Genomic DNA, 26,245 nt, shown 5'->3' on the forward strand with positions numbered 1-26,245 from the left:
ACAAACCTTTACACAGAATTTCAACTACACCAAGTAAGGTTTGTTTAAAATAGTCGCGGAAAATATGTCACTACAAAATACAGAAACAGCAATGTATATTTACCACATCCAAGTGACGAACAAATGAAATCTGTCAGATCTATACTGTTTACAATGTGCAAGATTAGAGAACAGAACCTAAACGGCAGGACTGAAAAGACTAAACCGAATGCCAGTGAAACAGAACAGCATGACATTTTCTGGTATACAACTAAATGTAAAAACACGTGAGATAGCTGTTTTAATCCTTTAGCCTTCAACTCTTCAGTGGTTTCACTTTTAATCCAAAATATCTAAATTCCAAGGCTTATACATAGAAATATATTAGTGGTCACATATAAAAACTGAGTAAGAAATTAAAAAGCAAATATACCCTTGTCCTTCCAATTTTTCTTCTGACCGTCCATCTCTTGTCACGATCTGCTTTGCAGCTCCAATTATTAATTATGCATACCAACAGAAAAGCTGTAACTGCACAAATCTACTCCCTGAGACATGAAATACCCGTTTCCTCAACCGAAGTCTGCAGTCTCCTCTGCTGCACAACTGCAGCAGAACTGAAGTCACCTGACGTCTTCTGGGTGTGGAACAGTCTGACGCAGTGCAATCTGTAACTAGGCTACTAATACTCCAGCATTAATGCTTTCCTTCTAACTGTTGATTGTTTTGGGCATTTGCCTTGTTGCTCATACCAAATGGAGCTGCATTTGCAGGGAGAGGGCAGGTTACCAAAAGAAAGGAAATAAGGGTTGTTCTTAGAACTAACCACTGAATGTATTTGAAATGCACTTAAAGCCATATGCAGTCTTTTTTTTAACACATGGTTGAATTATGCTACTGGTTTTCACTTTCATTTGAAACTCTAAAATTGATGGTTACCTGATAAGATAAAAACGGACTGATCAAATAGTAATAGCCTACATTTCAAGCTTGTGAAATGATGTCTCCTTAATTGCTCCTAAGTTTATTAAGACATAAAACATTCAGCATTTTGCACCTTATGAAGGGATAAGTGGAAAATAAGTCAAATTAGTAATGTTTATTGAACATATTACTTGAACAGAAAACAGACTTCAATGTTAGCAACCTAATCTTCCTAATATCTTTTTTTCCTTTTACAATTATGGAAATCCAGAGACTTACAAACATACACTTACTCTTAATCATCACCTGCTCCAACTCAATCTTTCATTGTTTATTAGGTATCACTACAGACACTATAAATAGATTCTTAGCTTGGGGAGATATATTCATGGGCTAATGATACTATCTGCCATGAGAAAATGACATAAAAGCAAACTATAAATTTTATTTTTTATTTTTTTCTGACACAGAGTCTTGCTCTGTCACCAAGGCTGGAGTGCAGAGGCGCAAGCATGGCTCACGATGCAACCTCAACCTCCCAGGCTTACGCGATCCTCCCACCTCAGTCACCACAGGCATGTGCCACCATGCCCAGTTAATTTATTTTTTATTTTTACTTTTTTTTTTTTTTTTTTTAGAGACAAGGTCTCCCTGTGTTGTCCAAGCTGGTCACAAACTCCTGGGCTCAAGCAATTCTCCCGCCTCAGCCTCCTAAAGTGCTGGGATGAGCCACCACACATGGCCTAAAATTTTACAGAAAAATATAAAAACAAATCTATGTACAGCATTTTAAAAATCTGTGTTCAACTTTATAAAACTGACTTTCATTCCAATGCAGTGTCTCTAATTACGTTCCACAATCAATTTACCTGATACATATATCCACCTAAGCAGAAAAGGCAGTAACAGAGCAGCTCAAATTGCAAAAATACTGTAAGGTATGTAGCCTATGTACAAAAATACATACTTAAGACTGTATAACTACAATGAAATAGAGATTTTTCTGGAACCTGCTATCTGTCAGCTGCAAAATCCTTAATATCAGAAGTGGCTTGATATTAATATACACTCCTATTATATACCCACAAAAATTAAAAACATCTAAGAGTTAAACATAGAAAGAACTAAAATTAGGAAAATGAGAGGGGAAAAAGGAAGTGGCTTGAATACCAATGACACATTTATTTCCCTATCTGCCTCTCTAACTCCAAACATAAATAAAGAAAAGTAATTTTTAAAAGAGCTCAGTATTCTCAGCTCAAGTTAATATTTAACTTTAAACTTTATTCACTGAACCCTTGCATAATGTGATATTTGAGAACCCAGTCATCAAGTCATATCATGGCCTGAAAATGTCTGGCCTCTTCACACAACATTCAGAATCTCTAACTATTTAGTAAATACAAAATACTAATTTTCTAATAACAAGTCCCTTAAAACTGAAAGCCAATAAATAACTAGCATTGGAATAAAATACTCAACTATAGTATTAAAACACTATTTTCAAGTCAGAGATTACTTCGCTAGTAGAAGAAAAAAGATTTATTGTGATCAAGTTACTCGGCACTTAAGACTACTTGTATCTTCTGCGGTACTTGATTTGGCTTAACAATTAAAGAAAAAAGCCTGAGAGGGGCACGAATGTGTAATAAAACATACCCACTCATCTAAACATTAAACATACCTAATAGCACACCTGGCAGATTAAAAAGTCAAAATAGGAGCCCTGAAGTTTAGTAAACATTTCAGCCTACATAATGACATCTACTTCTTTAATTTTTATGGTCTTTGTAAGTGTACAAGGAAAACTAGCTTGTGGAAATCAATTGACGTTTTGCCCAGTTCTTTCTTATAAAGTTTTTCAATTAGACTTGTTTTAAGTTTGGCAAGATAAGCAAAAAAGTGCTTAAATCTGAAAAACTGGTATGACACAAATTTGTTAAAAGATATAAAGCCAGATGGGCTATGTTTATTGTGAAAATCATATAATCTCTACTAAAATAGAAGCCTTTAAGGACATTGCCTGACAAAAAGTAGGCACTATGTAAGTGCTATTTACTTACCAGTATGCTAAAAATAACAATCAAACTAAGAGACAAGAAGACAAGTAAGGCACATCTAGGAAAGCTTATATATTAAGTCATTTAATTCTAGGCAATAACCCAATCTTTCTAAACAGAATTGCCCCCCTCTCATACACAAACTATTGTCCTTGCTGTATAGTTCTATTATTTTCCAGCTGAGAAAAATTTACATATGCATAGGTAATATGGTCCTACTCCACAATGAACCCCAACTTAACAAGTCAAAGAAAGGACATAAACCTGTTAAAAACTTACCTTCATTTATTTTATTTTCCTTCAACCACATAACTTTTTTAAAAAATTAAAATTTCTTTCAAGGACAATTTGTAAGTAGAGCACATATGTCCCAATTTGCAGAATGGCATTTTGATTATCTGATACAAGAACCTCTTTTCTCTTAAAAGCAAAGGCTCACAAAGGAGAGGCCACAGAAAACTCCTTTATTTATACTGCAAGCCAATAAAAGTGTTGTATGAATTCTAAGTCCTATTTCATATTGTGTGTTTGTAGGGGAGAAGAGGAGGAAAGCATTCTCTTTTTCCTGAACGCAAAATCAGCTTTACACAGAACTTTTGAAATAAACTGTTCAAAGTTTGTATTTGGCAATTTCCCACTCCTCAATGTCCATGTCCCCAGTATCCCCTTTTCCCAAGCATGACAAAAAAAATCAAAGATGAAAACTTCCCCAAGTACATATCCATAATGTCTTTCCAAAGGGTAATATGCTCTAAAATTACCTACACGGTTTCTCTGCTCACATCTCAAACCAAACTCTCTTTTCCTTAGTGCACTTACCTCTTAAGTAGGAAAATTACATGAATAAATCAATTCCTACTAACAAAAAACTCTTTTATGACCTCAGAAACTGTGTATGTTTTCTGGTGGGTTTTTTTCTTGGGATGGTGGGTGGTGGTATCTAACTGGCGAGATTTCAGACAGTAGAAAGTTGTATTTTAGATTTTAGAACAGGCAGCACTATGCAGTTGTTAAGTCCACCCCAGCCAGCTCTTATTCTAAGACATTCTTCCTTCTCCATTTCTTTCTTTCCTCTACTTCTGCACCCAAGAAAAACTCAGGCTTTTGTTTTGCTTCGTTGCCTTTACAACATTTAGAGATGCAAGGGAAAGAGGGTGGGAAAGAAGCAATCTTTTGGATTGAAAATGCTCCACTGAAAGTTAAGACACTGCTTATGTACACTGCTCTTGAAAACTAAAATAATTTCTACTTTTCAGCCACAGAAAACAGGCATTTTAAAAAAAAAAGAAACAAGTATAGCTACACAGTTGTTTTAAGCTTATTTCAAATTTTAACTATTCTGAGCTACTCAAAGGTATGATATTAACATGTTTCATTACTGAAATGAGTTAATTTTTAAAACCCTACCATACGCTGTAATATAATGCCCTCTATGGACTAAATTACCGCACTTCAACATTACTGAATTAAATCTTAAGAACTGGAAAAAGATTTTAGTCTAGAAAATGAATGACAGTACAAGTTAAAATAGCAAAACAACGAGCATTTTGAAGTTCATAAAAAATTTAACATAAGGTACCAAAAATGAATACTAATAATTCATAAACTGGAAGTGACACTTTTAATGAAAATATGCTAACTTCTTACATTATAATCTAAAATATATAAATATTCTTAAACACCCAAAGCATTAAAAAAAATTTTTTATATAAAAATATGAAACACTTCATGAATTCTGTGTGTCATCCTTGTGCAAGGGCTATGCTAATCTTCTCTGTATAATTCCAATTTTAGCGTATGTGCTGCTGAAACAAGCATGTTTTTTTTTTTTTTTTTTTTTGAGACAGAGTCTCGCTCTGTTACCAAGCTGGAATTCTGTCATCAGGCTGGAATGCAGTGGCACAATCTCAGCTCACTGCAACCTCCACCTCCCGGGTTCAAGTGATTCTCCTGCCTCAGCCTCCCGAGTGGCTGCGATTACAGGTGTGTGCCACCAAGCCCAGCTAATTTTTGTATTTTTACTAGAGACGAGGATTCACCATGTTGGCCAGGATGGTCTGGATCTCCCAACCTCGTGATCCGCCCACCTCAGCCTCCCAAAGTGCTGGGATTACAGACGTGAGCCACTGCACCGGGCCTCAAGCACGCATCTTTAAATTCTGAATTCAAAAATGAATAGTCACTAGGCTCTAAACAGATCTCCTTAAACTTTAATGTCTTCATTTAAGTATCCAGGTTTGGGGGGAATCTTTAAGGTCATTTCATAATGTTTCCAGTAGTATGATTAAAGCATTTGTTTGATTTGGTACAAGATGTCAATATTCAAATTTGTTTATAAAAATTTTCAGCTCACCTGTTAGTGCAAAATGATATTCACAGCTCACTAAATTTCTCTGGCCAACTGACTTCATTCCACAGTCAATTATAGATCATTCCACAGACTTGATTTTCCATCTACAACACTAGATGGCACCAACACCCATAGTCTACAGTTGATTGTCCAATTCATGGAAGGCAATCTGGCAGACATTAACTTTCTGGCTTTTCCATAAGATTGTTGCCTGGTACTAGGGAGCTAGATCAGAGTATGGGAATAGGAAAACAACTCTAACACGAAAAAAATAAGTGGGGTAAAATAATCTCTAATCAGAATCCAAAATCAATTTTAAATAGATCAGAATTAAGTGTAAAATTAAAACTATAAGTAAATAACGTATTTTCCTTTGTGAAAACTGAAAATGTCCACTGAAATGTAAACTAAAAATCTTTTAGAAAACTGAGGGAAAACTAACACAAGAGTTGACATCCTTTATATGTGAAGAACTCTCAGAAAAAAATGAACACCTAAATTTAAAAATGGGCAGAGTATGAACAAGCAAATTACAGAAAAAATAAACTGCCAACATGTTCACATCCACTAATAATCAAAGATCAAAAAAGCAAGACACTACTTGCACCTATCAAACTGGTAAAAGGCTTTTAAAAAATACCAAGTACAGAATGTCTGGAAGAATACTTAAAGAACAAGTCACAGCAGGTAACTCTAGGAAAGAGCACTAGGCAGCTGGACAACAGAGAGAGGAAGAAGTCTGACTGTGACTGTACTTTCTGAATTTTGTATAATGTAAAAATATTATCTATCAAAAAATAAACAATATGAATTGGTGAAAGTAGAGAAATGGGTGTTTTCTTATTCTGATATAAGGGTAAAAATTAGTACAACTTTTCTTGTGGCCAATTTTTGTAGACACCCTTATAAATGCTCATACCCACTAACCTAGGTTTTTATTTCGAATTAATTTATGGAAAATAATTCAGGGATATGTAAAACATATTTAAATATAAAGAGGTTAACAGCATTATCAATAACAAAGGAACAATCTAAGGGTCCAACAATAGCAAAGTGACTGGTTAAAATATATCCATACTAAGGAACACTAGGTAAAAAAATCAGCAGCAGAATATTTAAAGACATGGAAATGTTTGCATTATATAAGACATCGCTCAAGTTTTTAAAAGCTTATAAACAATATATAGAATATGATTGAAATTTCATGAAACACTATTACATTCTTAAAAATACACATATGCGGCCAGGTGCAGTGGCTCATGCCTTTAATCCCAGCACTTTGGGAGGCCAAGGTGGGCAGATCACTTAAGGTCAGGAGCTCGAGATCAGCTTAGCCAACATGGTGAAACCCTGTCTCTACTAAAAATACAAAAATTAGCCGGGCATGGTGGCCCACATCTGTAATCCCAGCTACTCAAGAGGCTGAGGCACGAGAATTGCTTGAACCCAGGAGGCAGACGTTGCAGTGAGTAGAGATCCCGCCATTGCTACTCCAGAGCCTGGGTGACAGAGCGAGACTCTGATTCAAAACCAAACAAAAAATCACATGTGCATTGAAAGTAGACTAGAATAATATATTCTAAAATATTAACATTGATTATGTCTGGGTAATATGATTACAATTTTTTTCATCTCAAAGATTTTCTGTATTTTTCAAATTTGTACAATGAGTGTGTATTGTATATCAGACTGCTTTATAAACTGTTGCCCTAACTTCACTGATAGTTATCAAGTCCTTAGAAAAAAATCCTTATTACTAAAATATTGAAGCTTGAGTAGATTAAAATATTTGCCAAGGGTCATACAGCTAAATCAGTGAAAGGGTCGGAATTAGAACTCAGGTCTGTAAAATGCCTAAAATTAAGCTTTTTAAACCACATTATATTTAGCAGGTATCCCTCTTTTATGGTACATATTTATTTTCAATCTGTTTTGGACCCACAGTAAGCGCTAAATAAATCCTCACTAACAATATCACTTTTTAAAAAGTAAACATAATCATTTCCTTTATTAACAATAGTCAGGTTCTACTTTAGCTACACTGTACATCTATTGATAGCCTTCCAGTTAAGATAAACTACTTATCAAAGTCCAACTTACATCAAAATTTTCCAAATATATTTGCTCAATAAAAATGTATTTTAAACAAAATATCAACTCTTGGTATCTACAGTACTTCAGTAAATTACAGTACTTCAGTAAATTATGAAACTACTGAATTATGAAATTCAGTAAATTATGAAAATGTGCTAACTTCTTACATTATAATCTAAAATATACAAATATTCTTAAACACCCAAAGCATTTTTTAAAATTTTTCATATAAAAAGATGAAACACTTCATGAATTCTGTGTCATCCTCATGCAGGGGCTATGCTAATCTCTGTATAATTCCAATTTTAGTGTATGTACTGCTGAAGCAAGCATGCTTTTTTTTTTTTTTTTTTTTTTGGTTGAGACAAGAGTCTCGCTCTGTTACCAGGCTGGAATTCTGTCATCAGGCTCAAAGGCTATATATACTTTTTAATAAAGAAAAATATTTTAAATCATAAGAATATCAAAATAATTCTTATTCATGAACATATGTAAGTTCTTATTCATGAACATATATAGGTTTGAAAAGCATAATTTCGTATATTTACCAAGACAAACAAGTCCTTTTAAAGTGAGTTATCATGGTAATACTACTTGGTGAATCCTGGATATTACATAGTTTAATTATAATGAACAAATAATCCACGTATGGTCAGTTTACACTTCACTTACCAATAGTTCTGATGAGTTCAGCAATATACAATCTATATTTCGAATGCGAACTAAAAATATTCTCTGTGCATTAGTGACAAGTAGCCAACAAACGTATATTAAGGTATCATTAAGTCAAGATCTCAGCAGTTTGGACAGGAGACATGAGCACCTTTCTGTACCAATGGCCTACTAACATAAATAGATAGCAGTTGTCCAAAGTAGGGTTTTTCAGTCTCTACATACTAGCAACAGAATGTTACCCTAGTTTCAATATCCCCACATACAGAAAAGTATGTTAGAAAATGTAGATGGCAACCAACTTTCTTGACATCTTAAGATGTCAAGAAATGTCTTACATTGCCTAATGGTTCAACACAACAGGTGTGTGATAAAAGCAGCAGCACCTTGATTGCTTGCTAAAGTTAGGACAATAACTGCTTATTCCAAAACCAGGAAATAACTGTGAATGGACAAAACCTGTGTTGGAATCGCAGTTCATTCTTGTGAAACTAGGTAACAACTAATATAAATAAGAAGTTAATCCAATGTCTGAAACACGGCAGAAGGTCAAAACATTGTGCTTATTACATAATTTACCACGTATCTTTGAAAAAGTTACTTAACATCCTTAGGCTTAGATTTATCACCCATAAAATGGTTCCTTTTTTTTTTTTTTGAGATGGAGTCTCGCTCTGTCACCCAGGCTGGAGTGCAGTGGCCGGATCTCAGCTCACTGCAAGCTCCGCCTCCCGGGTTTACACCATTCTCCTGCATCAGCCTCCTGAGTTGCTGGGACTACAGGCGCCCACTACCTCGCCCGGCTAGTTTTTTTTTTTTTTGTATTTTTTAGTAGAGACGGAGGTTTCACCGTATTAGCCAGGATGGTCTCGATCTCCTGACCTCGTGATCTGCCCGTCTCGGCCTCCCAAAGTGCTGGGATTACAGGCTTGAGCCACCGCGCCTGGCCAAAATGGTTCCTTCTTACAGATTATGGTGAAGACCTAAATGAAACAAATATGTGAAAACTGCTTTGTGTTTAGAAGATGTTCCATAAATGACAGTCTTCCCCTTCCAGGTAAAATGAGAAGAATTCAGCTTTTCTCAACACTTTAAAATTCTCAGTTAAAAATCTAAAATTGGGAGAAAGAAAATCTAGAACTGAAACAAATGAAGCTAATTGTATTTCAAATGAATATCATAGCCATTAGTCAGTCGGAGAAGGAAGGAGGGAAAAGAAAAAAGAACGAACTAATACAAGTAATCTGTGAATAACGTATTTGACTATACACATTCCACTTTAGGCAGGGTTGCGGAGTAGGGACTTGCAAACAATCCAGAACTCTTTTATCAAGTTTTTTTAATTATAGTGATATGAAAAAAGAATTCCAAAACTCTTATAGGTGTATTAAAGGATTGGATATAAATAATGTATTGGCGGTCTTAGGAACCAGGGTTCTCACTATAAAAGAAGAGACAAATATGAAATAAGGAAAGAACAAAACCTGTGAGAATGGATTAGAATCAGAGGTATCTGTGTGAACTCATTTCTTATGTATGTGTATGTGTGTATGTTTATGTGTATGTATGTATATAAGCATTTCCTAGCTTTATCCACTGAAAGGTTAAAATGGAGAAGATCCCCACAGTAGCAATGACCACAACTAGCATCTAGCTTTTGATCTTTAATACCTCACTATTATGAAAATGACCTCTCACTCTACATTAAAAGGAATCGGGGATCCTTGGAGAAACTGCTGATTCCAGGGCTGGGACACAGCATAAAACAGGCCTGCAATATTTTGTTAGGCTAAAAAGTAAGATGTTCCCCTCCCAACCCCAAAGAAAGAAGGTTGCATGTCCCTGAGCCTACCTGAAGGAACCCTCAAAATATGGAATAATTTACCACCAAAATAATAAAGTTCAGTAATGAATCATAAACCATTGGAAAGAAAATGGAAATTCATAGATCCATGCTGATAATTAATCAGCTAATTAATTCATTAATGGAAATGGGGGTCTGTTGCTTAAACAGGAATGCTGAGGGTCAACAGAAAAATGTACGGGGAGTAATGGGTTAAAAAAATTATTTTTCAACTCTCATGGTAAAGACTGGATCAAGCAAGAATCATCAATGGTTTACTAAATCAGGGGGGCAAATTTTGTTTTTTGTTTTTTTTTTTTTTATTTTATTTTTTATTTTTATTTTTTTTTCTGAAACGGAGTCTCGCTCTGTCCCCCAGGCTGAAGTGCAGTGGCCAGATCTCAGCTCACTGCAAGCTCCGCCTCCCGGGTTTTACGCCATTCTCCTGCCTCAGCCTCCCGAGTAGCTGGGACTACAGGCGCCTGCCACCTCGCCCGGCTAGTTTTTTGTATTTTTTAGTAGAGACAGGGTTTCACTGTTAGCCAGGATGATCTCGATCTCCTAACCTCGTGATCCGCCCGTCTCGGCCTCCCAAAGTGCTGGGATTACAGGCTTGAGCCACCGCGCCCGGCCAGGGGGGCAAATTTTGATAGGGAGTGAGATATCTGCATGCGTTCAAGTGTCACTCCTCAGACTGCTTATTATCTGTAAGGGAGAAACAAAGACAGTAATTATACGATAAGCAAATCAGAACCCATCTTGCCCAGATGGTCAAAATTAACATAACCAGTGAGGGACTGATGAATAGCAGGTAATTCTAGAAGTGGTGCTATGAGAGGGACACATCATCATCTATACAGTAAATGAATTCATAGCCTCAAATTAATCACTAGGAAACATCAGATAAATCCACTATGAAGAATGTTCTATTATAAAGGGGGGGAAGAGAGGCCCTGTGCTCTTTAAAACTGCCTCAAACAAATTTACAAGAAAAAACAAATAATCCCATCAAAAAGTGGGCAAAGGATATAACAGACACTTCTCAAAAGAAGACATTTATGCAGCCAACAGACACATGAAAAAATGCTCATCATCACTCGCCATCAGAGAAACGCAAATCAAAAACCACAGTGAGATACCATCTCACACCAGTTAGAATGGTGATCATTAAAAAGTCAGGAAACAACAGGTGCTGGAGAGGATGTGGAGAAATAGGAACACTTTTACACTGTTGGTGGGACTATAAACTAGCTCAACCATCGTGAAAGACTGTGGCGATTCCTCAGGGATCTAGAACCAGAAATACCATTTGACCCAGCCATCCCATTACTGGGGATATACCCAAAGGATTATAAATCATGCTGCTATAAAGACACATGCACACGTATGTTTATTGCGGCACTATTCACAATAGCAAAGACTTGGAATCAACCCAAATGTCCATCAATGACAAACTGGATTAAGAAAATGTGGCACATATACACCATGGAATACTATGCAGCCATAAAAAAGGATGATTCATGTCCTTTGTAGGGACGTGGATGAAGCTGGAAACCATCATTCTCAGCAAACTATCACAAGAACAGAAAACCAAACACCACATGTTCTCACTCATAGGTGGGAACTGAACAATGAGAACACCTGGACACAGCAAGGGGAACATCACACACAGCGGCCTGTTGTGGGGTGGGGGGAGTGGGAAGGGATAGCATTAGGAGATATACTTAATATAAATGATGAGTTAATGGATGCAACACACCAACATGGCACATGTATACATACGTAACAAACCATCACATGGTGCACATGTACCCTAGAACATAAAGTATAATAATTACCAAAAAAAAAAAAAACCTGTTAATGTTATAAAAAATAAGACTGGAAATGGGAAGTCCTACTCAGAGCAATTGGGCAAAAGACAAATAAAGGATATCCAAATTAGAAAGGAGAAAGTCAAATTGTCCCTGTTTGCAGATGACAAGATCTTATATAAAGAAAAACCTAAAGACTACCAAAACCTTGTAAATTCTGTAAAGGTGCAAGATATAAAATCAATATACAAAATTATTGCACGTCTATACACAATAAACTAGCTGAAAAAGAAATCAAGTAGGAAACTCTATTTGCTTAAAAAAAAAAAACCCCTTGGAATAAGTTTAAGGAGATGAAAGACCTCTATAAGGAAATCTACAAAACAATGATGAAAGAAACTGAAGAGGATACAAACAAATGCAAAGAAAGACATTCCATGTTCATGGATCAGAAGAGTTAATATTGTTAAAAAATGGCCATACTAGGCCGGGCCTGGTGGCTCACGCCTGTAATCCCAGCACTTTGGGAGGCTGAGGCGGGCGGATCACAAGGTCAGGAGATCAAGATCATCCTGGCTAACACGGTGAAACCCCATCTCTACTAAAAATACAAAAAAAATTATCCGGGCACGGTGGTGGGCGCCTGTAGTCCCAGCTACTCGGGAGGCTGAGGCAGGAGAAAGGCATGAACCCGGGAGGCGGAGCTTGCAGTGAGCTGAGACTGCGCCACTGCACTCCAGCCTGGGCGACAGAGAGAGGCTCCGTCCCCTCCCCCCCCCCAAAAAAGGGCTGTAATATCCAAAGCAGCCTACAGATTCAATGCAATCCCTAATAAAGTACCAATGACCTTCTTCACAGGAATAGGAAAAAAATCCTAAAATCTGTACGGAACCACAAAAGACTCCAAAACGCAAAAGCAACCCTGAACAAAAATAAAGCTGGCAGAATCACACTCCTAAATTTCAAAATATACTACACAGTTGTAGTAACCAAAACAGCATGGTACTGGCATAAAAACAGCAACACAGACCAATGGAACAGAATAGATAACCCAGAAATTAATTCACATATCTATAGCCAATCGATTTTTGAAAAAAAAATAAAATGCCAATAACATTCATTGGGGAAATGCCAAGAACATTCATTGATATTACTGAGAAAAAATATCAGTATTTACATTCCAATAGTAAGAATATAGTTTGTCACACATTTCTTTATAAATGGAGGGGGGAAGAAGACCAGAATTCATTAGTTTCTTGACAAACCTGACTCCTCCAAATTAATAAAGCACCATCTGCATCATAATACCTTATTCATCTCTCTTGCAAAATCAGTCTTTCTTCCAAAAACTAAAACTGATTTCTGCCTACAAAATGTCATTTTAAGAAAACAAGAACAGGAAAGGCCTGGAGGCTCACGCCTGTAATCCCAGCACTTTGAGAGGCAGCGGCGGGAGGATCTTTGAACCCAGGAGTTTGAGACCAGCCTGGGCAACAAGGCAAGACCTCCTCTCTACAAAAATAATTAGCCGGGCATAGTGACATGAGCCTGTGGTCCCAGTTACTTGGGAGGCTGAGGACCACCTGACCCTGGGAAGTCGAGGCTGCAGTGAGCCATAATCGCACCACTGCACTTCAGCCTGGGTGACACAGCAAGAATCTGTCTCAAAAAAAACAAAAGAAGAACATATGAGATAATAAATGATCTGAGGAAATTAGTATTTTATTATTTAATACTTTTAACGTTTAAATGCATATACATTAAAATGACCGAGAATTTTTTTAAAAACACACTTAAGTATTTCATAATTAGAGATGGCAAAAAACTTTTAAGCCATCTGATAAGAGAGCTTCCCTTACATTTTATAAGACCATTGCTGTATTTTGGTACATTTGACTTAGGTACACTTAAACTTCACTTTCAGGAAGACAGAGAGGTAAGTACCTACCCTCACTATACAATGTTTAACTATGTCCTCAACAGTGTGTCTACACCAGCTGGCTGTAATTTGCATAAGGGCAAAACCTCGTCTTAGTTTCATCTTTTCCCCTCCCCCACCCCCCCAAAAAATCTCGTATAGTGCTTGATATAAGCATGTTAAAGCAACTCTTACCTGATTTTACACCTATTTTTTTTTGGGGGGGGGGTCTTTTTTTTCCTTTTTTTTTGGAGAACGGGGTCTTGCTATATTGCCCAGGCAGGTCTCAAACTCCTGGGCTCAAGCCATCCTCCCACCTCTGCCTCCCTGAGAGCTGGGATTACAGGCATGAGCCACCAAGCTCAGCCACTACTTACCTGCTTTTAACAGATGCCTGTTATATAATCAAGTCAAGAAAATTATTAAGTTGCAAGGACTTGAGCTAATCCACCCTTCCTTTTATAGAAAAGGAAACTGACATGTAGAGAAACAAAGTGATTGTCAATGGTATAGTCAAGACTAAAACCTCAGGTCACCTATATTGTTTTCATTACAGTAATACTGGGTTTCCTTCCCATAACTTTTGTAGAATACATATACTGGGTGTTCTAAATAATTCTCTATTCCCTAGTAAGTTGCTATGATAACTAATATCAAAAAAGGTGAAGTCAAAAAGGCAGGAAATACCAATTTTCTCAGAGAAGGGAGATAAACATATTCTAAAAGAGAATGCCCAAGCATTGCTTACACTTTCTTCCACCATCCCCATTAAGCTTTCAAAGGCAATGCCCCCTTTTCTTCCCTTTCTTCTAAACTATTAGGCTATAGATTTCCCACGTTTAACAAAAATAATCCAAGAAGCAGGTGACTCCTGAAATACTGAAATTCTTGAGGGCCACATCTACCAGAGAACTGCTAGCTTTAAGTTTTGGGAGGGAGCACTGGCGGGGAAGGGAGACTTCAAAGGTGTTGCTATACTGATTACTCCTTGCTCTTCAGTCATCACCACACTGCTCTGGGCTTCTGAGACCCTTCTTTCTACTCTTCCCTCCTAAACCATTTTACTGTGCTGTTTGAAACCCCCTTCCACTGTGAACCAGCTCCTCTAATCCTCAGCTTCTTTACTGAACATTCCTGCCTTTACCTCATCTTCACTAAAACCTGGCTCTTCCTTGAGGATACTGCTTTCCCTGTGCAACTTGCTAAATGAAGGCTCAATCGTTCTCTCATACTCTACACACCTAAGGGAGGCGGGGGGAGGTCAGTACCCACTGCTCACCAAACTTTATTTCAGAGGCCTTGGGCAAAAGTCTTGGCTATTCCACTATGTCATTCTCTATCCTTCCTCATTTCTTCTATCTACTATCCTCCAGTTACCTCACTGCCCTTTACCACAGACTCTTACCCCAGTCTTCCTCTCCACCCCTAGTCCTGCCATCATCCTGGGTGACTTCAATGTTAGGTGCAATGTGCAATCCAGTATCACCACCTCATAGTTTACTTGACCTCACCTCTAGCAATCCTAATCTGACTACACAGTAGGCCTTTGCCTCATGGCCTATCACTGGCCATTATAATCAACCTGAACTGCTATTTCTCTGAAATTCTAAATTCAACATCCAACACACACACACACACACACCCTGCTATCCCGCGCATTCATTCTTTCTCTCTCTCCCCTACTCTGACCACAATCTCCTATCATTCTGGCATGTATTTATTCCTACTACTCTTGGTTCCTTAAACCTAATTTGGGCCTTGAGTTCACTGACCATCTACTCTCCTCCTACCTCTCCTACCTTTTTCTATTCACATCCTTCAACTTAGATGCCACAGTCCATCACTTCAAATTACTCTCTCGCTATCAGCCTCGACTTTCTTGACTTACTGTCCTTCCATAGGGCCCACCTACCAAAACACATCCTTGAATCACTACAACCATTTGCCTTCTCTGAATCCATACCTAGGTTGTTTGGCACAGTCAAAGAAAAGTCACCCTACCATTTAGACCACCTTTCGACCTTGATTAGGCTCCTAATACAATGCCTTTGGTTTCCCTAGTCAGAGGTATTGCAGACCCCTTCCACCCAATCATGACCTAGTTCATTCCTAGCAAATGAACTAACATACTGCTTTAAAGAATAAACATAAACCAGCAAATAATTCCCTCAACTTTCAGCCACAAAACCCTAACAGTATGAATACCCACACTTTCCTTTCCACTCACTACAATCAAAGCTGTATCCTTCCTTCTAATGCTAATTCTTCCACCTGAACCAGGGAGCACATTCCCTATCCCCTTCTGACTTTCTGCCAGCACCTGTAATCAGATTTTCCCCTTCTCGTCTTAAGAGAAAAAAAAAAAAAAAAAGGCCCTTCCTCCACTACATACTCTCCTTCCTGCTTGCTAATATTTTAATTTTTCTCCAGTAAAACACTCAAACTTCTTAAGAGTAATCAACATTTACTATTGATTTGCTCAAATCTCATTCACTTCTCAATCCTAGCTATGCCCAAGCACACTACACCATTTGCCGCTGTCATGCCAACACCTTCCCTCCTTTTTGACCAACTTGCAATCCTTAACTGACCTCTCTAGTATTTGATAATTTTGACCTTCCACCTTCAAGTAGTCCTCTTCTCTTGATTCTCCCCAGTTGATATCTGGGGCTTTAATTTCTATCTCTAAGCCCACGACAGACACATACAGCCAAGATCTCTCTCAAGAGCTGCATATGTATAATATCCATAACTTACTGGATATCTTAAAGGTATGTACATCAATACCAACATATTCAAAACCGAATTTGTATCTTCCTTCTTAAATCTACTTTAATCTCTCATGTTCCCTATCTCAGTTTCTCATACTGCCATCCATACATGTGCACATGCCAAGAATGAAATCCAGGGTTCCTGGGGTCATCTTTACTTCTTCCCCTCATCCTTTACGTCCTTATCCATCAAACACCAAGTCCTATGTCTCTGTGCTCATCCCACTGCCTCAATGTTCATAATCTCCTCTTTCTTAGATTACAGCAACTGGTCTACCACTGTTCCAATGGTGATGAGCTGGACTGTACTGCTGAAGCACCAGCACTTACATACATAAGCATGTTCAGTAAATTTATCCTAATCACTATTTTAGAGAAAACGTAGCCAAATCAGAATACTAATAAAGAGCACATGTGCAAATCACCTTATGCAAATCAGGTATGTGTAAAATGGATAGTCAAAAGAAAAAAGGAGAATCGGTACTTTTCAAAATAATTCATAATAGCATAACTCAATTTATACTTTTCAACAAAAAGTCTACACTCAATATGCCTAACTTTATACCTACCACTGGAAAAGTACTATACTATATTGAAATATTTAAAACATGCTGCAGAAATGTTCTTTAAAAATTAAATATGATAATTTCTGGGATAACAAAAACACATCTGAAAATATTTTAATATCTCTTGCTCTTCACGTTATCAAGAAAAACAAGTGAAAAAAATAAATAAATAGGTATTAAAGTCAATTCTTATAAACAAAAATATTTTCTATTAATAGTTCCATAGTGCATTATAAAAGTGTAACTGTGTGGAAAAGTTAAGGGTGAATGCTGAGTGCAAGAGAGTTAGAAAAACCACTAAAACCTTTAAGTGAGAAAGTGGAGAAGACTTCTTATCAATGTGACATATTAGACACTATAAACATAACATAAAACACAAAATGTAGTGGAATGTTCCCTAAGTCAAAAAGTGGTATGAAAGCACAAAATGCATATAGATTGGATTACCTGAAGTTTTACTCAGCTCTGCTGAAAATATAGCAGATGGTGATCTGTCCTCCTTTTCTGTATCAGAAGGAAGATTTTTCTCAGCTTCTTTCACAAGAACTTTGGGTTTAACTATGCCGCCTATCTCTGCTTGAGTGGTCAAAGCAGAAACATCTGGAGGCAGTAAGAGCACCTTTGATGTAGCAGACCCATTTTTGGAAAAGTCATCTGAGAAACTGATTTTCTCTTCAACTTTGGGTTGTACGTTCTTCAAAGAAAGGTCATGGGGCAATTCTGTGCAAGGCAATGACCCAGCTCCACCCGGGGCATTAGCAATTTCACTTTTGTGGGATACTTCTAGGTCAGTATATTCCCTGGCTAATTTAGAAAATGAATCAGTTTTAGAACTGATCAATGTAGGGAACTCATCTATAATTTCAATTGGAGATGAATCTGAAAATGTTTCAGTTTCTCTTACTTGTGCTTCCTTAGAAAGAAATAAGTCATCATCTGAATAAACTGCAGTACTGAGCTCCTCCATCTGCAAAGGAATTTTCTCCTTTTTGCTCAATGTTGAAACTTCATCAGGTAACAGGGTATCTTTTGTGTTATCTAAATTGAGCTTAAAAGATTCCAAATATGGCTTTCCTCCCTCAGGTGGTAAAGCACTAAGTTTTTCCTTATTTTCATGTTCTATCATTGACTCAAATGAAGTTTCAGGGAGATTTTCTTTCACAAGCATCACAGCTTCATCTTGTTTTTGTGGAACGTCAGGTATGGAATCATCACTAAATAAGTCAACTGGTTCAGAATCAGGTGAGGAATCTTCAACTAGCTCAGAATGATCAGGCACTGGCTGTTCAACTTTTGCCATTTCTGAATAATCAGAGAAATCTGGAGTTGGTTCAGCAGAAAGCTTTGTTTCTTTAATTAAATCACATGCAATAGATATATAAGGAGCTTCTGTTTCTTGAACAGCTGCATTAATGCTTTCAGGCTCTTTAATTTCTTCCTTTATTCCTGGTACTTTTTTTAGTGATACACTCATGGCCTCTTCGTATGGTGGGGGGTTTTCAGGCTCATGTATTACACTTTCATAATTAACTGAACAAGCTTCTAATGGTGATGAGCTGGGCTGTACCGCCGAAGCACCAGCACTAGGAACTGCAGAATTCAATGGTGCTTCCATAACAATGTCAGGCAAAACTGGTGAAGGAGTAGCTTCTGATTCTTCAAATGATGGGCAAAGCTGTGCTGCAGGATAGAGGGACTCTTGCATAACTTCTGATGTTTGAACCAAGTCCATTTTTGTTTCATAAGCAATCTTTGTACCAGTAACTTCGTTCAATTCACTTTCACATGCTTCCTGTACTAAATCTGGAGTCAGGCCTTCAGGCATGTTTGCCACTACTTCCTCAGTCACCTTTCCTAAATTATCTGTTGTGACATAATCTGTCTCAGAATCCTGTGCTGCTACAAGAAAAGGGTTTGATGTTTTGGTGCTAGTATTCTTCTCTGTTACTATTTGGGCCTTCTTTTCTTCTATTTTTTTTTCATCGGTCTTATTTTCTGAAGTATGATCTCCTAACAAAGGAAAAATGTTTGTTGCAATGCTCTCCGTTGCTGCTGGGTTAAAAGGAGCACATGTGATATATGCTCCTGAACGATCCTTTATAGCTTCTGGTGTACTGGGGAAAGAAGTATCATCGTTACTACTCTCACTATCTTTTTCATGATTAGTTTGCTCAAGGCTATCTGCAAAACCTTTTTTATCCACTTTACTTTCCAACTTGCTGTCGATTTTACCTCCAGCAGCCAACACATCACTATCTTCCTTACTATCTTTCACTTCCCATACTCGCTCAAATGGTTTGAAGTCTGCATATTCCTCCCTCATAGGAGCTTCCACTGCAATTCTCTTTTCTTTAAAACTGTCTTTTGCTTTTTCTAAAGACATAACTTCATCCTCTTCTTTAACCAATTTAGTAAGAGCTATAGGCAACTCTTGTTGATTATGAAGGATGTTATTACTAACTAAATTCTCTTCTTCTTTATTTTTCACGATTATTTCTTCCCTAGGATTTGCTACTATTATGGCAGATTCTGCTTTTGGAGAGACACTGAATGATGATCCCATTTCTGAGTATTCTAATTCTGAAAACTCTGTTAAATCTCTATCTACAAGTGGAGTTTTTGCCTTCTCTGAGAACTCTTTAGAAGCTTCATTGACAGTTTCTTGAAGTGTTCCTTCGGTGGGTAATACTGTTGACAAATTACCAAGGTATTCATGTTCTTTAAAAGAAGCAGCTGAGAGAGGAGACAGAGAAGGAAGAGAAGCAGCAGTTTCAAGCAGGACAGATGGGAAATCCTCTTGACCAGCCGAAATAGTGTTACCTGGCTGCTCCTTCAAGTCCATAATATTTTCTGTGACCATGGACAGAAAGGAAAGTTAGAGAATGCCAGTGTTCTCAGAGTTAATGCAAGTTTTATGACAGATTCAAAATAGTGTTAGTAAAGACTTACTGTTTATTAAAATGAAATGTTAATAGCAATTAATAAGTAACAATAGAGTAGACTTGAATCATTACTGAAAATATTAAGCTACTGTAAAGATAACATATGCATGGCTACAGAGGCAATTACATGCTATGCAAAGACAAATCAAGTCTGAGTAAACCTCAAATGTTATCAACTAAGATACTAAGAGCTAGTTTTAGAGAAGAGAAGAATATCTGCGAAAAGAGTTTGAGTGACAGTATAGGAAAGAAGGGGCACTGGGTAATTAAATGCCATAGACTGGTATTTATTTACAGGAAAGTCTTTCTGGCTATACTCAAACTATATTTGGAGAAAGGGAATTGTAAATATGTAAATGTAATTCAAGGGTCCAAGAATTCCTTATGTACTTCCGAGTGTTCATCGGATTTTGCTCATTTTTCCCTTGGGCATACCATATAAAATGCAAATTTCAACTTTTCCAGTAGACAGACATTCTTGGAACCATGCTAATTTTTAGTAAATCCAAGCTACTCTGCATAGAGTTAACACACTAAAAAGTTAAAGTTAGAATACAGAGAGGATAAAAGGCTGGCAGAAAAGAACTTGCCTGCAGAGGAGCGTATCACAGGCTCAGATGCAGCAGGAAGAGCAAAAAGGGTCTCATCTGAAAAACAAATAGAATATAACCTCAGCAGAAATAAAGACAGACTGAAAGGAGACTAAAGATCAGAGGAGCAAGCCAGGGTTCAGTTTGTAATAAGTTAACAAAAAACTTTACAGAGAAAGGGCCATGATCAAAAGGAAGTCAGAAAAAGTAGTGCTATTAATTCAGGTTAAATCATCATATATATTATAAAGTTAATTAAATGTTATCCATAGAACCTATCATTTTTCAAGACGCAATACAACCTGTTTATGTTAAAGAAACTTAGGAATCAAAGTGGCTTTAAAATACTGTTCTACTTAACGTATCACATCCAAAGCTTCCTCAGGTTTTCATATAGGTAAATTGTCTTGTTCTATTCAAGCCAAAACTAAAAAGCTGAATTTGAATAAAATTAACAACTACAAATGTTTAATCTTTTCTTACTGGCATATGTTTAATTTAGAAAAACACTTTTAAAGAATTACGCATTTTCTCTTACATTCTAAGTTGTTACAGTCATTGTACCCCGTTCTTTGAAGACATGAGTCCTGTGCCAACGTCCAAATGCCAGAGTCCAAAATACAAAAAAAAATAATAATAATTAACTGCCTTTAGGACGACACTATTATTGGTGTTATTTAAAATTAACCTAAGTGAGGGCTACTTGTTATTTGTATACACAACTAGTGAGAGACTAAGGCAATTCAATTCCAGAGCCCATTTCCTTAATCACTGTATGTTACAGAACTGAATGCTTGTATCTCCTCCAAAACTCATGTTAAAGCCCCAACCCGGAATGTAACAGTATCTGAAGATGGGGACTTTGGGAGGTGATTAGGGTTAAATGCAGTCGGGGTGGGGGGCCTGGGCCGAGGGGATTAGTGCCCTTATAGGAAGAGACACCAGAGAGCTTGCTGTGGTGCTCCCTGTCTCCGCAGGCACACATAAGAGGTCATGTGAGCACACAGTGAGATGGTGGTCACCTGTAAGTCAGGAGAAGAGGCCTCAGAAAGAAATCTACCTTGCCAGCACCTTGATCTTAGACTCACCAGCCTTCAGAACTGTGAAAAGTAAATTTCTGTTCAGCCACCCAGCCTATGGTATTTTGTTACAGCAGCCCAAGCTAACTAACACACTCTATTTGGTAATATTAACTTTGTACAATGTCATCTTGAACCTGCAGTTGGGAGACCCTAAGCTGTAGGGAAAAGAAAGAAAGATCAGACTGTTACTGTGTCCATGTAGAAACGGAAGACACAAGAAATTCCATTTTGACCTGCAGCTAAAAAATTGCTTTGCTTAAATGCTGTTAATTTGTAACTTTGCCCCAGCCACTTTGCCCCACCTTGTGCTCACAGAAACATGTGTTGTATGGAATCAACATTTAAGGGATCTAGGGCTGTGCAGGACATGCCTTGTTAACAAAATGTTTACAAGGAGCATGCTTGGCAAAAGTCATCACCATTCTCTAGTCTCAATAAACCAGGGGCACAATGCACTGCGAAAAGCCACAGGGACCTCTGCCTTGGAAAACCGGGTATTGTCCAAGGGTTTTTCCCCATGTCAGAGTCTGAAATATGGCCTCATGGGATGAGAAAGACCTGACCGTCCCCCAGCCAGACACCCATAAAGGGTCTGTGCTGAGGTGGATTAAAGAGGAAGAAAGCCTCTTGCAGTTGAGATAGAGGAAGGCCACTGTCTCCTGCCTGCCCCTGGGAACTGAATGTCTCAGTATAAAACCCGACTGTACATTTGTTCAATTCAGAGATAGGAGAAAAACTGCCCTCCAATGAGATGTTTGGGCGGAGAGAAACATAATCTGGCCTGCGTGCACATCCAGGCATAGTACCTCCCCTTGAATTTAATTATGACACAGATTCTTTTGCTCACATGTTTTCTTGCTGACCGTTTCCTTATTATCACCCTGCTCTCCTACCGCACTCCTCTTGCTGAGATAATGAAAATAATCAATAAAAACTGAGGGAACTCAGAGACCGGTGCTGGTGCAGGTCCTTGGTATGCTGAGTACCGGTCTCCTGGGCCCACTGTTGTTTCTCTATACTTTGTCTCTGTGTCTTATTTCTTTTCTCAGTCTCTCGTCCCACCTGACAAGATATACCCACAAGTGTAGAGGGGGAGGCCTCCTCTTCACTAAGCTAAAGATCTTCTACAGTTTACACTAGACAAAGGCCTCTACCATCAGACAATTTGAAAGAGCCTGAGAGATGACTGGAAGGTAATATTCCTTGAACAGAGAGAATCTAATAAATTTAGACAATTTCATCTGGATGGACAAGCTAGACAAGGCTGTCAAAATAGATAAAAGTCCAAGAGATGTAGCTAGCATGAATATGGACTTACCTTCCAAGCGTATTACCCTTAATGAATTAGGAGAGCTAATTTCACAAGGCCCTATATATTTTAGATAAATATATACTGGGCATGATGTCATATTTAAAGGATTCTTAGATGAGGGTGATGACAGGAAATTTATGATGTGTGTTTAAAAGGGTTTCCTACAACCCAGAGCAATAGGTAGGATGGGCTTTCCAGTCAAAGGAGTAACATAATGGCTTATAAGATTTTTAAATAAAGTGCATATATATGTGTACACATTTTTAAAAGATTACTTGCTATGTGATCTTAAATTACAGTTTCTCATTTGTAAAATGAAGGAAAGTTCCCTTCAGCTAAAATAATGAATTATTAGCTTGTATAAAACTGAAATTTGAGGGTCAAAGAGCAAAACCAAATAATTACACAGCTGCTCCATCTAAATAAGAGTTAGCCAATTCTTAACAAAATAGTTGCCTTTTTTATCTAGACAATATAGTTAAAAGCCATTAATTCAGAGGCTTGTCTATCTGGAAAGCGAATTAGAAACACGTATTATTTTTAAAATTAGTGGGAAAACAAACTACATCTAAATTTGTGCCATAATTTTGAAGTATTTTTTTTAATATACTGTACTCTTATTCTTACCTAGTACAATAATCTCTTATAATAAAAACTATATTCCTGGAATTTTTCTAAGTAAAAAAGTTTTCAAATTGGTATTTCAAAGATTCATTATGTTTAAGAAAAAAAGAAAAATCTTCATTTTGTAAAATGGGATTAAAACCAGAGTTAACCATAAAACAAGTACTACATTTCTAAAAGCTCTCAAAAAAAAAATCCAGAATAGTTATCTTCTGGGCCTTCAAGAATACAGCTCAGACTCCTAATAAGGCAATCATGGGTCATGAAATTGAATTGCCTAAGTTCAAATCACAAATCCATCACTTACAATGGTGTAACTCTTAGCCTTTCTGTGCCTCATGAAATCTGTAAAGTAAGGATAATAATAGTACCCACCTCAAAATGTTGTGAAGGAGGGAGAGGAAAAGAAAAAAGAAGTAACAACCTGCCCTAAGTCACAGAGCTAGGAGGCCAGAGGGTCAGAATTCAAAACATCTAATTCCCAAGTCTTTGTGCTTTGTCACTATTATTTTTTAGCTAGGCTTCCTCAAAGCATAAGATGTGCTTCATCTGAAGGATGTGTTTATGTACGAGTGCAACTGGTACAATCCTTCTCACTGTATCAGCCCCTCAAGTCTGTTCACCTCAAACAAGGTAAACTGTCACCCAGTAAATACCTTGTAATTAGCAGAAATATTGCATTGATCAATTGCTTCTATTCTACAATATAACAACATTTATGGAAACATTAAAGTGGGACAGGTACTGTGCTGAGCCAGCACATATGTTTCAGAAGTTCATTCAGTTCTCAAAACTACCCTGTAAGGTAGGTACTACTCTTACCCCGTTTCACATATGAGAAAACACAGGCATTTAAATCATATCTAATGATAATACTAGAAAAAACCTGCATTTTAAAACCACAGAACTTCTGCTTCTGGCTATGAGATTAATCACAACAGACTAATTCTTCCAATATAAGCAACTAAAAATATGGGCAAAATACTGGAAGCAACTATCTTGAGACACGGACAAGAGGCAGGACAGCAGTGTGAATTCTGAGGAAAGGGAAACCTGCGAGATGACTACCCTGCTTTCTGTCTGAAGGCACATTCTGGTCTACAGTACAGAGAGAAGCCCAAGAACACCGCAAACTCTTGCTAAGCTAAGGAGACTGAGGAGTTGTCTGGAATTTGTGGGACAGGGTAACATACAAAGAAAAGCTTCACAGAAAAGGAGCTCCAAAAATCTGGATAGGGGTTCCTCTTAAACCTCTGAGTGAATACTACGCTGCATGTGCACAGCACAAGACTCGGCAAAGCCTAGCCAAGAAACCTATGGTAGATCTGCAAGCTAACTGGATTATATCAAAGGTCAGAAAGTGCTGGAAGACCTGACCTAAAAATTCTGACCAGGCAGAGAGGAAAGATCTCACTAAACACCTCAAGCAGGACTACTCTAAGCCTAAAGGACACTCTAGACCAAGAGTCAGCAAACCATGGCTCATGAGCCCACACTGTATTGGAACACAGCCATGCCCATTCACTTCTGTACTGTCTATAGCTACTTTTGCACAATAAAAACAGAGATGAACAGTTTAGACAAAGGCTGTATGGCCCACAAGCCTAAAATATTTACTCTAACTGGCCCTGTAAGTCTGCAGACCCCCGCCTCCAGACCCACCCTCACTTTACAACCAAAACTTGAAAGGATCAAAATGATTTTCCAGCAAATTAACTGCCTGCCAGAACAAAGTTAAAACCACCGAATCCATGACATACAGTATCAAATAAAAAACTACTGGACATGTAAAGCAGCAAGAAAATATGACCATAAATAAGAAAGAATAGCAAACATAAACAAATAACGTAGATGTTGGATTTGCACTTTTTTTTTTTTTTTTTTTTTTGAGGTGGAGTCTCATTCTGTCGCTCAGGCTGGAGTACAGTGGGGCTATCTTGGCTCACTGCAACCTCCACCTCCCAGGTTCAGGCAATTCTCCTGCCTCAGCGTCTGAGTAACTGGGATTACAGGTGTCCGCCATCACACCCAGCTAATTTTTGTATTTTTAGTAGAGACGGGGTTTCACCATGTTGGCCAGGCTGGTCTCAAATTCCTGACCTCAAGTGATTTGCCAGCCTCAGCTTCCCAAAGTGCTGGAATTACAAGAGTGAACTTCCACACCTGGCCTGGATTAGCAAATTATTAAAATGAAAATTAAAACAGCCATTAAGATATTAAGTACAGAAAGAGACATATAGAGGAGACAGGGAATCTTGGTGGAGAAATATAGACTAAAGGACCAAATGGAGATGCTAGAACTGTAAAATATATTAACTGAAAAAAATAATCACTAGATGAACTTAAAGGCAGATTAGACAATACAGAAAAAAGATTTGTTGATAAACTTAAAGAAAGATCAACAGAAATTATTCAAACTGAAACACAGCAAGGGAAAAGCGCAAGTGAAAAAAGGAACAGTGCCTCAGTGCTGAGAGACAATCAAGGAGTTAAAATACCTGTAATTGCAGTCCCCTTAAAAAGCAACAGTGGGCCGGGTGCAGTGGCTCACGAGGTCAGGAGTTCGAGACCAGCCTGACCAACATGGTGAAAACCCATCTCTACTAAAAATACGAAAATTAGCTGGGCATGGTGGCGCGTGCCTGTAATCCCAGCTACTCAGGAGGCTGAGGCAGGAGAATTGCTTGAACCCAGGAAGCAGAGGTTG

At 37.7% G+C, this 26,245-nt stretch overlaps 1 protein-coding gene, 1 non-coding gene and 1 pseudogene across 4 annotated transcripts in view; all 3 read right to left on the bottom strand.

Annotated features, from left to right (window-relative positions):
- The window catches only part of RTN4 (reticulon 4), a 79,635-nt gene that overhangs the window by 37,588 nt on the left and 15,802 nt on the right, over positions 1-26,245 (bottom strand). Inside the window, exons 2-3 of one of the 3 annotated variants that reach the window (XM_007970619.3) lie at positions 20,521-20,577; positions 17,436-19,838 (exon numbers count right to left, since the gene is read on the bottom strand). The exons of 1 other annotated variant lie outside the window; for it this stretch is intronic. In XM_007970619.3, the coding sequence (XP_007968810.3) occupies positions 17,436-19,838; positions 20,521-20,577 (2,460 nt within the window). Of the gene's footprint in view, positions 1-412; positions 633-17,435; positions 19,839-20,520; positions 20,578-26,245 lie in introns of those variants that run through there. One more of the 3 variants, XM_007970623.3, reaches the window with a different exon arrangement.
- On the bottom strand, positions 4,674-4,781 carry LOC119627496 (U6 spliceosomal RNA). Its single transcript, XR_005243682.1, has one exon. It is a non-coding gene; the product is annotated as a U6 spliceosomal RNA (small nuclear RNA).
- On the bottom strand, positions 7,638-7,736 carry LOC119627384 (U6 spliceosomal RNA; annotated as a pseudogene).

This window comes from Chlorocebus sabaeus, chromosome 14 (genome assembly GCF_047675955.1).
Source record: "Chlorocebus sabaeus isolate Y175 chromosome 14, mChlSab1.0.hap1, whole genome shotgun sequence".
Classification (NCBI taxonomy): Eukaryota; Metazoa; Chordata; class Mammalia; order Primates; family Cercopithecidae; genus Chlorocebus; species Chlorocebus sabaeus.